Source organism: Callorhinchus milii, unplaced genomic scaffold (assembly GCF_018977255.1).
Source record: "Callorhinchus milii isolate IMCB2004 unplaced genomic scaffold, IMCB_Cmil_1.0 Scaffold4, whole genome shotgun sequence".
Classification (NCBI taxonomy): Eukaryota; Metazoa; Chordata; class Chondrichthyes; order Chimaeriformes; family Callorhinchidae; genus Callorhinchus; species Callorhinchus milii.
The window spans coordinates 70048571-70062625 of NW_024704745.1; the positions used below are offsets into that span (position 1 = coordinate 70048571).

General features: G+C 39.6%; 1 protein-coding gene across 2 annotated transcripts in view; it reads right to left on the reverse strand.

The window, feature by feature from the left end:
* Positions 1 to 5437: 5437 nt before the first annotated feature.
* The window catches only part of LOC103183240 (high affinity cationic amino acid transporter 1), a 28226-nt gene continuing 19608 nt past the window's right edge, over positions 5438 to 14055 (reverse strand). The window contains exons 7-12 of one of the 2 annotated variants that reach the window (XM_007900597.2): positions 12271 to 12407; positions 10591 to 10693; positions 9808 to 10019; positions 8576 to 8742; positions 8367 to 8475; positions 5438 to 6564 (exon numbers count right to left, since the gene is read on the reverse strand). In XM_007900597.2, coding sequence (XP_007898788.1) covers positions 6377 to 6564; positions 8367 to 8475; positions 8576 to 8742; positions 9808 to 10019; positions 10591 to 10693; positions 12271 to 12407 — 916 coding nt within the window. In that variant the 3' untranslated portion in view covers positions 5438 to 6376. Of the gene's footprint in view, positions 6565 to 8366; positions 8476 to 8575; positions 8743 to 9807; positions 10020 to 10590; positions 10694 to 12270; positions 12408 to 13204; positions 13345 to 14055 lie in introns of both variants that reach the window. The other variant, XM_042334072.1, reaches the window with a different exon arrangement.

A 14055-nucleotide genomic window follows, 5' to 3' on the forward strand; every position in this document is an offset into this window, starting at 1 on the left:
CAACTCAAAAAGCAAATTGTTAAGAGCAAGAGAGATGAGAAAGATTCATCTGTGGAGCGAGATGCTCTGGAAGAGACAGAGAGGGCAGCTGGCAATCCTTATTCTAGGTCTCCCATCGCCAATAAAAGCTCTGAACAATAAATATTGTCTTTTAGCCACAACAGCTGCTGTATTAATTTAAACAAAGCTACATAAATTTTTAAGAGTGAACGCAGAGAAAAATACGTTGATAGCTCTGCAGCTGATGACTGCCTTTCAGATTTTACAAGGTTATATGTCATCCAATGTGTAAAATTGGGTTCTTTATCAGTGCCACAACTGTTGGAACACATATATTTAAGTGTGATTATCAGTGCCACAACTGTTGGAACACATATATTTAAGTTTGATTTTATGAAGGTGAATGACAGATTGGAAGTCTCAAGAAAAAATGTTCTCATTGGTACGAGTTAAAATTGAAGGTTGTTTTATGGCATGTGACACACGTTGATGATCATCTCTGTTCTATCTACTTACTGAGCAAGTATCGTAGCATAACAAGGACTTGCTCAGAACTGTAGACATCGGTTTTATTTCAAGACAATTGCTATGTACAGTCACAGAGATTGTATGAATATGAAGGTTCTCTTCTACCTTATGGCACAGCCTCATTTAGCACAGAAGGAAATGCTTCATTATATCAATGTTATTTGACAACAGGACTAAAATCAGCTGGTCTCAAATTATGCTTATAAGCAACTTTGTTTTGGATGCAATTCATACACTGACTCAACACCAAGGTTAAACCAATAAAAACTGAAAAACATAAGGTAGGTTTGCCAGAAAGCAGAAGACATTAAAGATTGCAGGCTGAGTATGAGCCGGCTGTTAGCACTACAGAAAGTTAGCAAAGTTTTTGTTCTGTCATGTTATCTTTATCTGAAGGAGGGAAGGCAATAGAGGGGTGTAAGAAAGGGAATTAGGGAGGGTGGCATATAAACACTGACATGGACTGGTAGGACTGAAATAGCCATTTCCATGCTGTAATATTGCATGTAGTTTTATGATGAAGCCACAGCCGAGGAAAAAAGTCAAGATTACGAGTTGAAGTTTCATCCTCTGGGGCCTTATTCAATAATTGTAAATAGAAAACATACACTGCCCTAATTACAGACTGAATGAATCCAACAGAAACTGTACTTGATTGCTAAAAATGTTCAGCAGAAAAGCCTGGGTAAACACATTTAAGTTTTATTGGCAAAGGGCTACACTTATTGGCTAACTATATTATTTACTGTACTTATTTCAGTATTTTCCTATAATCGCCTCAATCAAGTCAGAACTTGCAGTCGGAGGTCGGAGTTGCAGTGGGAAGCTACATCCTACCACTATGTGCTGCTGCACTCCTGGGCACCTACTTCACATACAGCTTGAGTTTTGTCGAAGTTTTAAATGTGAGCATTAAGGCTTCAGGAAATTAGTGGTAACCACTCTATTTGCTGAGTGCTCTGTGTGTGTAGATTACTGACCATTTTCAAGTAACAAAACACATGTTTGTTATGTAAATAAGCTTCTTTAAAAAAATGTTGCAAATACAATGAGCAAGACTGCTTGCAACTAGATGCAAATAAACCACTATATCCAGTGACAAGGTACAGAATTATGTACACAACTTAAACAGATACAATCAAGCATGTGTAAGTTAGACATTATAACACAATGTTGCTATACTCTGAATCCAAGATTACCTTTTCCTCCTTTACTTTCCCCATAGTAAATATAATCTAAACCAACAGTGAAGGAAGATTTGATAACATTGGTAATTAGTTGTACCCATTGATTTTGCCCCTCCTTTCCCCCGTCCCCCCACCTTCACCACCACCACAAGAATATTCACTATTGGCACAATAAATAGTTATAAGCTTGTTGACCTTTAGTCTATTCATATGAATCATACTCATATGATACTAGAATAGGCTCTCAGCATCAATGGAAAGGATCCTGAACAGTCAGATAGATGTTAAGAGGGAATTAAGAGTTAAATCGTCACCAGTAAACCAACTGATATTGAATTAAGATCAACTTCCTTCTCCCTTATTCCATTGCTGTAGATGTATTTAGTTTTGTTGAACACTGATAGCATTATCAGTGTGCCTGTGTAAAGATATTGCAATCCCCAGCAGTTATCATCCCCAGAATACAATCAATGAGTGTTTCCTGCAATGTTCATTTTAATGTTCCACAAAAGCTCTCGCAAAGCTCCCATTCTCGCAGATTGATTCCCACAATTTTGATGGTTTTCATCAAATCATTCCTGATACTGAAATATCTACAGATACTGATCAATAAGCTATAGAAATAATAATCTTGGATTTTGAAAGAAAACTGATGATTATTTCACAAGCACCATTTACAAACTAACAGATTCCCAAAGTAGCATGACAGCACTTACAATCTCTGTGGTAATCTCTCAAATATAAATAATGTAGAAGGAGCTGATGCAGGTGATCATCTGAGCCATAAGCATCCGATTGTTCCATAAATTGCTATATGTACCTGGGCAGATGAAACAGCAAACATACCTACTGCAGTGAAGAATCGGCATGTAAATCTACCATGTTAATAATGAGAAGCACCTCGAGATTTTGAGACCTCAAAAACCTTTTTTTTTACACTCAGAGGTAGTTTTGAAATGCTAGTGGTACAGTAATTGATTTTCAATGGTCTTTCAACTAATCCCACCCAGCATACCTACCATCATGAACATCAGTCAAAACTGTCCGATAAGAAGTGCAGCGTTTTGTACAAACAGGTTCTGTTCAAAAGAAACCATACATAGCTGAGATACCTGTGACCTTCTGTCTACTGAATTTTCATTCCAGCTTGTGTTAGAATAAAACAGAAGTTTTCAATAACTTGAGATCGAGGGTCTCTACTTATCCCAAACATTAAAAGTGTAAATAGAAAGGGGCAGAATCACAAGATCATAATCTTTCCCTCGTACAATGATAATATTAGCAAAGACTAGACCCGGACAGATCTGAAACCCATTTTTCAGTTTGTGACAAGTTTTGGAATTGAAAAAGGCCCTGAAAATAACACACTGAGCACAACCAGNAAAAAAAACATCTCAGTATGCAAAGTAGAAAAACACATCAATGATAAGAAGCCAACTTCCTAAGCATCAGTCTTAGAGGTATAAAAACAAAATAGAGAACTCCATGTACATTATGCCCACTTACGAGACCTCAGCTCCAAATTAACTTGTCCTTCCACAAGTCATCGTGATTTCTGTGGCAGTCTCTGGAGGAGATGCACTTGATGTCTGAGCTTTTAGAGAAAAAAGATGCAAGGCTGCAGTTTTTCCAGCCAAACACTTTTCTAACGCTCTTATCTTATAGTTAATAAGGTAATAAGGTTCCAATCAAACAAGAATCAATACAATAACTGGAGAGTAGTTACAAATAGCTCCCTGGCACAAATAGCTTATTTGGTTTACGACTGAAACTCAACATTCTCTAAACACTCACTAAAAATACTTCAATAACATTAGCGCTGAAGCCAACAACCTAAGCATTGTCTTTTGTCTGCATGATCAGTGGTGTGAAATAACAAAATACAGCTCTCTGTTTTTTTTTAGTTTTAGAAGCTGCCGGCACGCCATATTTCAAACTATTCTGTACACATCAAAAGCAAACTTTCATTTTGTATTTTTCTAAACACAGCGGGGAAGGAAAGAAGCACAAACAAAATATTGCTTCTCTCACATGTTCACGTTCACTTAAGAAAACATTATAAGCATATTACAGTACAAGGCACTGGGTTTAAAGCTATTGAAAATGCTACAAATTTAAACATTTAATAGATAACTTAGTTTATTACTGCATGAGAATCATAGCATTTGTTGTGTGCTTATTTGGGGGGGGGGGGGGGTGTTGCTTCCATTGAATGCACCAAATCAAAGCAAATCTATCAAACAGATTATGAGTCAAATTAATTCTCATTTGTTTGAACACCATAGTTCCTTTAAAATGATGTGCTTGGTGTAACTGTTGCTCACGTAACTATGTGGTTCTGAATCTTGATGCCACTCTCCAAGCTTAAATAATGAAGCATCACCTCAGACATGAAGGGCCTTGTATGTACAAATATTTAAGCCTTGTTACATTTATATAAAAATAAAACAATGAGAAATTGTTACAGCATTGTAATTTTCTCGAAGGGTCTTGAGACTGTTTTCATGATCTGTCCACGTCCTCAGCAACAATGGATAACATTGACTCTAGAAAAGCTCAATCTGTTCATGATAATCATTTTTATAATAAATACAGAAATTGTACTCAAGGTTTGCAATCTTAATCCTTTGACAAAGAACTCCACATGCCTATGATTTTCTCATACCATCAACGTGCCAGGGAAAAACCACACACATTTCCACAGCTGCAAATTCTCTTCTTTTGGCAGAAAATCAAGTTCATATAAGTTATGTGACCTCCTGCTGACTCTCTCTCTAGTGCTGGTTGCAATCTTGTATCAACTCAATTCTACTTCACTAGTGTCAGCTTGGCTCAGTTGTTAAGACCTCTGTGTCAGATGTTGTGGGTTCAAGTTACACTTTGGGGCTTTGAGCTCGCAATCTGGACTAAAACATCAGTGCAGCACTGGGGGAGTGCTGCGTTGTCAGAGATGCCATCTTAAAGAAGAGACATAAACTGAGGTTTCATTTGCCCGTTAGATGGAAGTTGAAGATCCCATGACAATTTTCAAACAGAGAAAGGGTGCACTTTACCAGGTCACCTGCCACATAAGTTGGTCATTCACCAGATGGTTGTTTGTTTAGAAATACAACGTCATACTTGACAATTCCATGTGAAGCCTTGAGATGTGTTGAATATATCTCAAAGGGAAAGAATGATTGAGGAAGATTCAGGGCTTGCATTCTCTATGCCCAAGAATTAATCGTGAAAGGAAGGTTTTCTTTTAATGTTGAAACTGCTAATATCTACTATTTAGTTACCCAAACGTTAATGTACCACAAACAGAAGTAAAATTAAGATGGAATAAAGTGGCCCAAATTCTCACTGTGGGTAAAGAAATTAAAGTTGTACTATGTCATTATGATTTTGTTTATGAAGAAAATCTGAAGGTGTTTCTGCACAACAATCATTTCAGAGAAATTATTCAAACATAAAGACCTGAACAGAAATCTACTCATTCCTTTCATTTTGTTAAGGTGTTACTTTTGTTTTAGCTGCTGACTTAGCACCTGCAAGGATAATTAGTAAATCATCTCCGTGCATCGAGGTTCAACAGATTTGCTATCGTTTCCACAAATCCTGATAGCCACACTAACAGGAACTAATTTCTCTCTGCTCACTCCTGCTCGAGGAAAGAACACCAATACCAACCAGCAGAAACTCAAAGACAAATGAGTGACAAAACAATGGGGGCAGATGGAGAGGCTCAACTCTACTGTAGAAACTAACAGCTCCTCCTCTACAGGCACAGAAAGCAAGTAAGAGAGAGACAAAAAAGGATGGAAGCAGCTGGCCACACATACGCATTCATCGACTACTCTCTCCAATGTGAACCTTCTTGAGTCTCTTTCTCCCTCTCACGCCCATAGATTATTACAGGTTATTTGACAAACATATGTGCTTCTTCCAGGATATCAATGTACCCCTCCCACTGCAATTGAATGGCTACACAGAGTGTGCATCGAAGACATAATGATTAATGCAGCATAATGCTCAGTTTACATTGTACTGTAAATCAAGCATTAGAGTCTGTAATTAAAGCCACTGGATAGAGAAGCAATTCATTTTCAGACATCCAGTGTCTTGCACTTTAAGAACTGTAACTAAAGCAAGATAGTGCAACGTACAAAAGTTCGAAGCTCAAATAAAAATAGACACTATTGTACTTACTAACAACATTATTTTACAAGAGCTCACGTGACCAGGAAAAAAAACATAACTTTTTAAAAAACATTGTCTATGTGCATGATTATAGAGCTAAAGGTTGAGCATGTTCTACCATTCCATCGTTGCTTATGGCTAAAACCCTTAAATATCATAGACCTGACCAGCTCCGATCCATTTATCAACATCCAAATTTGAACTAGTTATTTGGAGATGGTGTAATCAATACTACCAGAGACTTGGGAGGGTCTGATTATCCAGATACACAGTAACGTAGCAGCGATGTTGGCCTCTGGCATATAAATGCTCAGCAGTACAATGTATTACAAATCCCTCACCAGCACTTATGAAAGAGATCTACACCTGCTTGATGCAAGTAGTTAGCAATCCTTTAGCTATGCTTTGTTTTGAATTGGTTGAGATATCAATCATACTGGAGATACATATATCTGGAAGAAACTCCAATGCCTCTCAGTTTAAATGTCCTCTTCTCTATTCCTGTTGTCCTCTGCATCTTGTAGAAAAGCTTCCTTCTCTGGAGGAATTGGATCACCATTCAGGACACCCGTCGCCTTAAAAGCACAGGCAGTTCTTTCGGGTAATGAACGGGAACCAACAGCCTCAGAACTGTTCCATATTCCATAAGCAAAATAAATAATGAACCCTGTAAGATAAACATAAACCTGGTGAGTAAACAGTTGCCATGGGCTGCAGATTTACAAATTATTCTTTCATTCTTTTTGATTGAAGTAAGCTATTTACCTGCCGATTTCCACTTCTCGATAAGAATGGCCCTACTGTATACAGATGTAAATTTGTATGGCATTATACTGTGTGAACCACAGCTGACCTCAGACTGCAGCCTCAGTTAGAACCATAGAAATTTACAGTACAGAGGAAGGAAGGAGGCAAGTTGGGCCATCTGGGTCATTCACCATGTCTGCACTGGCTCTTTAAAGAGCAATGTTTTCACTCACATTTACCTGCCCTTTTCCCATAGCCCTGTAGTTGACAATAAAACTGCAATGCAGCATTACTTCTGGAATCTTTCTATTTTGTGTATGTTAACATATAAAGGTTAGCTGGTAAACGTTTTATATGTAAACGTAACACTTGTCACAATGCTTTTAATACACAATCTTTATACTCAACAGACTTTAGATAGCCTTTATCTTCATCAGTTTATGATCTCTGCACTGTTTCTATCTCTCTGCACTGGAGTGTCAACCAACAGAATGATATCATATAACAATCTTAGCTGACATTCCAGTGCAAAGGGTGTGCTGTGATGGTGGAACTACTATCATTTGGATGAGACATAAGATATTAAATCACTCCTGATCACTATCCATTATACAAAAAAAAAGTCACTTAATCCACAACTGTTTGCTGTGCGCAATTGACTGCCGAGTTTCGCCCAAAATATACAATCAATTCAGTTTACAGTATACTCTGTAAAGCCCTTTGAGACATCTCCAAGACATGATAAGGAGCTGTATCAAATGCAAGGATTATTTATTATAAGGTCTAATTTCTCTGTATTCAGGTTAAAGATCCCCTGAAAACATACAAAAAGTGAGGGGAATGTCTCCCAGTGTTCCTGGCCAACATTCCTTTATATTCAATGATGGTTCACCTCACAGCTGTTTGTGGGACCTTGCTGAGAAATGGCTTTGTAGGTCCTAAATCCTTACCAACCGTCCATTGGTGGTTACTGGCCTGCTCCACACCACCCGCCCTGCCCTCTGCACCATTGGAAGCTGGGCTTTTACCTTTCTGCACCCACCCTCTGGAACTCCATCCCCGAAGCCCCTCCACCTTGACCCCTCCCTTCCCTCCTTCAAGGCCCTTCAAGACCTTCGGTCATCATCCCCCCGCACTCCCTTGCCTTGTCCTCCAGCCCTCTCGATTCCATCCCACAGCTCCGGTGCAATCCCTTGACTACCCAGGGCCGTGGGAAGTCCCTTATCGTTGTTAGCTTGCCTACAAATGTAGTAATTACATGTAAAGCTCTTTGAGATGTTCCAATGCGATAAAAGAATTCTAAATGCAAAAGTTCTTTCTTTCCTCCATTCTCTTGGGAATCGGTAATGTCGGCATATTTAAAACATAGCTTTGTCACATTCACACATTCTAGATATTTGTCTTTAACAAATGCTGTGAACTGTGTTTTTCACAAATGTTTATTTTTCAAAAGCTGAACTACCTCTAGTGATGATTAGAACCGAGAAGCAATAATATTTATACAACAGAAAGCCTTGAAAAGTAGCCAGTATTGTAATGCACAATAAGATACAAGATAAAAGGCTGCAAAGTTTTCCTTTGTTCAGCAGAATGTAATAATAATAATCCTTGCGTTTGATACAGTGCCTTATCAAGTCGTTGAGACCTCTCCAAACACTTACGGCCTATTGCACAGACCTTGTCCCCAAATCACAGGCAAAAGTAATACAATTGAAAACTTACCTATTACCATCCAGGCAGCAAAGCGGATCCATGTACCTCTATCCAACTGCAGCATGAGATACACATTGACCAACATACTTATGACGGGTAGATAGGGTAAGCAAGGCACCTGAAATCAGGACAATATATAAAAAAAAGCAGAAGTGTGAAGGCTGCTGTAAAAATAACCAATAAAGTTGTTGAAATAAAACAGCAATCACATCACTCACCTTAAATGACAGTTTGGTCTTGCTTTCTGGTTGTCTCCAGATTACACAAATAATAATCACACACGTGACAAACACCAGAATAAGTAAGATTATGCACCATGCTTGCGCCTCCAGCAAAGCATCTTTTCCATGAACCGCCAGCAAGCAGAAAACTAAGATTAAAAATCCTGAAGAAGAAAAGATCATTTTATCAGTGTTGCAATTTATTCCATTTGACTCGGAAGCGAAGTGGGGGAAGAGGGAGAGAAGTGAGCATAATTTGGTTCTCATTCAACCTCAAAACTTTCCAGCAGAGCCCAATAAATAGTAATCAGCTGTGAGAATTGCGTTAATTTGCACCTCCCTAAACTGGAGCAATTCTGCTCTGGCAAAGATAAAACAAACAACCCCAGACCAGAGATCTAAATTAAAGTGCATTAGACTGCTGTCACTGGAGACATTCACACTGTACTTACACTACCTGAGCTGAACACAATATCAAACCACTTTTGGGCTTCAAAGATAAATGCATTTAAAATGTAAATAATTTGTTGCTTTAAAAATAACAACACAAACTACAAACTTGTTTACATAGTGCCCGCTAGGATGGGGAATGCTGTGTAATTTAAAGATCTTATTTATATTCCAGTTTGCAGTAATTTGCAGATAGCTGTCAGGTGGCTTCTCTACCCATTTCTTGCAGTCTGTTAAAAATAACTGCATTAAAAGTTTCACTCACCAAAACCTTGCTTTGAATTTCAATCAAAAGAAACAAATACCAAACATGGCAGAACCCACTACACTGCTGATATGATGAAGAGTTAACTGGTGTGACAGAAACAAACTTCAGCACTCCCTCCAGGAAAAGAATCACCACGAAAACAAAGTAAGAAATCACGGTGGGCCGGTGATGGAAGAGTCAAACCCCCGGTAGAAGCTTGGATTTCTTGATTACCAAGCCTGGCCTTGGCTGAGTATTAATGGAGTTTGTAAACATTCAACTGCATAATACATCACGGAAGTAACAGCATTGAATGATATTTTTGTTCTGCTCCCCTTCTGAGCTGATGGGCAAAGAATAGACCTGGCATTGTCAGTCTGCTTCCTTTTAGTTATGAGCTAAATGCACAAACATCACCAAGCTGCGCACACTGAGCTCACACTTAAAAGGAACTGGATAGAATCCCACATCAGATTCTGCTCCGATTCCCCTGTCCCCCCGACAGCAGGGTTGATTCAATCAAATGACTTACCTAACAGACTCACGCACACGTTAACGACAGATCCTGACTGTTTGGAAGGGAGGCTGTTTTCTGGGAACAGCAAGGAGTTCAGAGAGAATTCATCGTTTCCACGTAGAACTTCAGTTTGGGACTCGCTGGTGCTGGCTGATTCGGTCATGTCCGCGTCATCAGACGTGTTGGCCATTTGATACGCAGCGTTACTCATCTGGTCAGGCTGGTACCTGATGTTTAAAAAAAAACTCACATTACTTTACACTCCCAAACGTTTACACAGAAAGCAAGTGAACTAAGTGGACAATTGTTTCATTGTCGTTAAAATATCCAACCAATTGAACACAAAGTGAAAAGCAAACGCAGTGTCACTCGATGTGCGAGAGGGGAAGCGCAGTGTCTCACCGTAACATGGAATAAAACAGATCAAAAATTTCCTAGAGCGCGATCCCTGAGATGTGCTTTCTAATCTCAACTGAGTTAGGTGTGTCGAGACTACAGAGTCTTGAATGGGTTTAAGTGACCCACCTGAAGCAAGAGAGACAAGTCAGGCTTCCCACACCTCATCACTATCTAATGAATTGGTCAGGCTTCACCTCGATGTCCCACACCCCACCAAGTCAGCGTCCACTGACACTGCCTCTCTAGGCTCACACATGAACAATTGACAATTGTAAGAGATACAAGAGGGTTTCTGATGCCTTTAGAAAGGGGGGAAAATTTGACAAAGGAAGTAAAATGGATCAGCAATGAGCTTCTGTGAGTTCTGGAAATGCATAGCAAGTGACAACCCTTACTTACCGCAGCACGAGGACACAAGCAGCCACCAGAGAGTAGGCAAGAAGGGTACCAATTGACATAAGGTCCACAAGATCTTTCAAGTCAAACAAGAACGCCATGATTGCTGTCGTAAAAAGAACAGAATTCTAAATCTCCCAGTCAAAAGTAAACAATTGGACACACAAGCGTTAAGAGTGAAGGAGAATTAGTACAGTCGTTTAGCACAATTCGGGCAAAAATGTTCCAATTGCAGACATTTGTTTTTTTCCAGCCGATGGTGGTGATAAGCTATACGATCAACGGTCTTTCAATTCAGCACGGCAGGCATGAAGTCACCTCTGGAGTTGTTGGTGGTTCCATTCACCTGGCTCTGAATGTTAGCCACCAAATGTCACTCCTGGCTACAGTTTAGAAATACCTTGCCAAGGGTATAGCTTCTCCCCCACCAACTCTACCTCCCCCCACACCGAGCAGTAATTTTAACAAAACCCACAGAAATCAAACCATCACCAGAAAATCATACCTGAATAGTTGTATTTCCAATTATGATGGGCATAACTGAAGCAGAATTCAGCAGTGATCGATCTCCCTGATGGGAATTACCAGTGAGAGCTACACAGGTCGCGTATGAGTCAATGAGTTGAGAAGTGCAACATTTGAATGGAATCACTTCCAGGTGGGTATCGCGTAGGCTGTGCCTTTTGGCAAAGTGATGGCTGGATGATTTGACCATCAGCCAATTGGGAATATATGAACAAGTTACTCTTAAAAGGATCCGACCAACGATCATAATAACCAACTGATCAGCATATTCTATGCCAAACCCTCGCATTGATCGATGAAATGGTTTCCGTTCAACAAAACCTCTCCCTGGTCATCAGTACACTCACCCTATTGATACCCAGGGCAGCATGGTCCAACTGGTGGCCCGCCGGTCAATTTCATCTGCCGCCCCCCACCCCACTCCCTCCATAACCCATAAATGTTGTTATGTTATGTTTCTGGAATAGAATCACAAAAATATTGCTTAACCAGCCTGCGGACATTTCTCAAATAGGGCATTTGGCCCTCAGCAGTCAGAAGGTTGGCCCACTCTTCCCCATAGTATAATACCCACCCAGGGTATATATCAAATATAGGTTTTTTCAAGTTAGAAAAAAATTAGAAAATACACTAGGCAAAAATATTCTGTTAATGTAATCGACCTTGCTCACCCAGGTTTTTTTTTTAAAAAAAGTTGGCTACCAGAACTCTCCTATAGAATCATAAAACTTCATCTTTAAGACTTCCTCTTCGTCAAGAGACTAATTCCCTTTTGAAAGAATCTATAGACTCGGCTTCGGGTGCGGTTTGTGGAAGATCTTTCAAACTTGGAATTCACTTGGTTGTGATGTGCCTCATTACTAATGCGGTAGCTGGTGAAAGAGTGACACTGACATGCCTTGCGTGCCAGTCCAATCCCCAGCCACTTCTGTGATCCCTGCTAAATGAGGCTGATTGATAAAAAGCACCTCCTGTCGGAAAATGTGAGTGGAATAACGGGAATAAAATAAAAAATTATTAAAAAAAAATCTTGTTGTGAAATGCCTGCTTGCTTGATACTCACACGGTTAGGCAAGAGTTGTGATGCACTGAGATTATTCACTCAAGTAGCAGGTATTACAGAGCAGCCCACAGCACTCAGCTTGTATTACAGCTTACCAGAAAGAACCCCGGCTGCTAAAGTTGACAATATTGGGGCTTTTCTTTCACTCACTGCGGCCAGAAATCTGAACAGCAGCCCATCACGTGCCATTGCAAATAGGATTCTTGGCAATGGAAACATTGAACCTAGTAGGCTACAAGGAAGAAATCAAATGCATCATTCAATGATCTATGGTTATACGAGAAAAGTAAGCGTATGGATACCAACAGTGTGCACTGACTTTCACGTAAGATAGTGAAATTTATTTAATCCTGATAGCAATTCTCATTAAGTGTTCTCATCGGGATTACACTTACTCTTCAGTGGGTAGATTGCCAAACGGAAAGCCAATTACCTCTTTGTGACATGAGAAGATTAGAGAAAATCAAGGCCAAATTTTCATTCATTGCTCCTTTCCACTCAGCAGCAACCTGCTCAAGAGCCACAGTAACAGAGGCCTTATAGCAGTTCACTTTCTTGAGGATTCGACTGCAACTGGTGCACGTCTCAGAGACACCATAACAAACAACGGCAGCTTGCATTCATATAGCGCCCTTCACACAAGGTGGTGTCTCGGAGTGCTTAACAGTGACGGAGCCCTCCTGCTCCCCACAAGAGCAGAACAAGAGGACAAAATTGGTGGGCAACACGCCTGGAAAATATAAAATATAACATTTTGAAAAATGGCTATCTCTACAACCAAATGTGTTTGGACAGCTAACAGAGCAAGTTTGTTGGCCAATTAAAAAAAGGAGTACCTTGAACTGTAAGGACTATTCAGTCATCAAAAGCTGATACACATATAATAAAATCAATATTGTAAATAGAATTTATTCTGATAGACAAATTCCAAAAACTTTGTTTTTCAACTCCAAAGTTACAACATAAATGCACACTTGGCACGATACGTTTACCTTCCCCGTTTTTTTTTAGAAAGTCATAGTCCCTTACCTGCCACGACCCCCGAGACTATTGTAGCGATTAGTGGCGTTTTAGTCCTTTCGTTGATTCTGGCCAATGCTCTAAACAGCAGCCCGTCCTCTGCCATAGCATAAATTACTCTCGGCATTGGAAATATGGAACCAAGAAGACTAATAGGAAAAGACATTCCATTCTGGGTTAGTGCTGTACAAACAGGCACAGTTAATTGCAAACATACAACAATGAAACGGCCACTTCACTTAACACAGACAACAAATGTTTTTTTTTAAAAAAGCAACATCTTGGTTAGAACTCAGGGGACTGAGTTTTGAAGAATTTGTAGTGCCACAATCTGCAAACAGTTACAATTTAGCCCTGAATCAACCTTTATGTTTAGTGTCAATTACCAACATATAAATAAAGACTGCTAACACAAGCAGGTTATGAAACTGGGTGCAAGGAGATTGGGATATTGGGAATACTTTATCTACTGCCCACCCTCCAAATCAAACTCCTACCTGCAAAGCAGTCATAAGCTTTGGACAAGTTTATTATTTTTATATGATGATTTCCCCTACAGCAGTTGGGAAGAGAAACTAAATGCTTACTTATAAAGCATAACTTTTGAACGGTCAACAGAAATGACTTCTACCTTGCCAACGTTTTTGTGGCACTCTTACCCCTGCACACAGAATGTGATAACCATGTGAATCCCACCCACGAGGACAAACCCAGAACCACCATTTAATTTACACGCAGCAGACCTTTGAGCAGGTATTGAGCACAATAATAATAATCCTGGCATTTGATAGGCCCTTATCACGTCGTTGAGACGTCTCAAAGCCCTTCACAGAATACACTGGAAAGTGAATTGACTATTT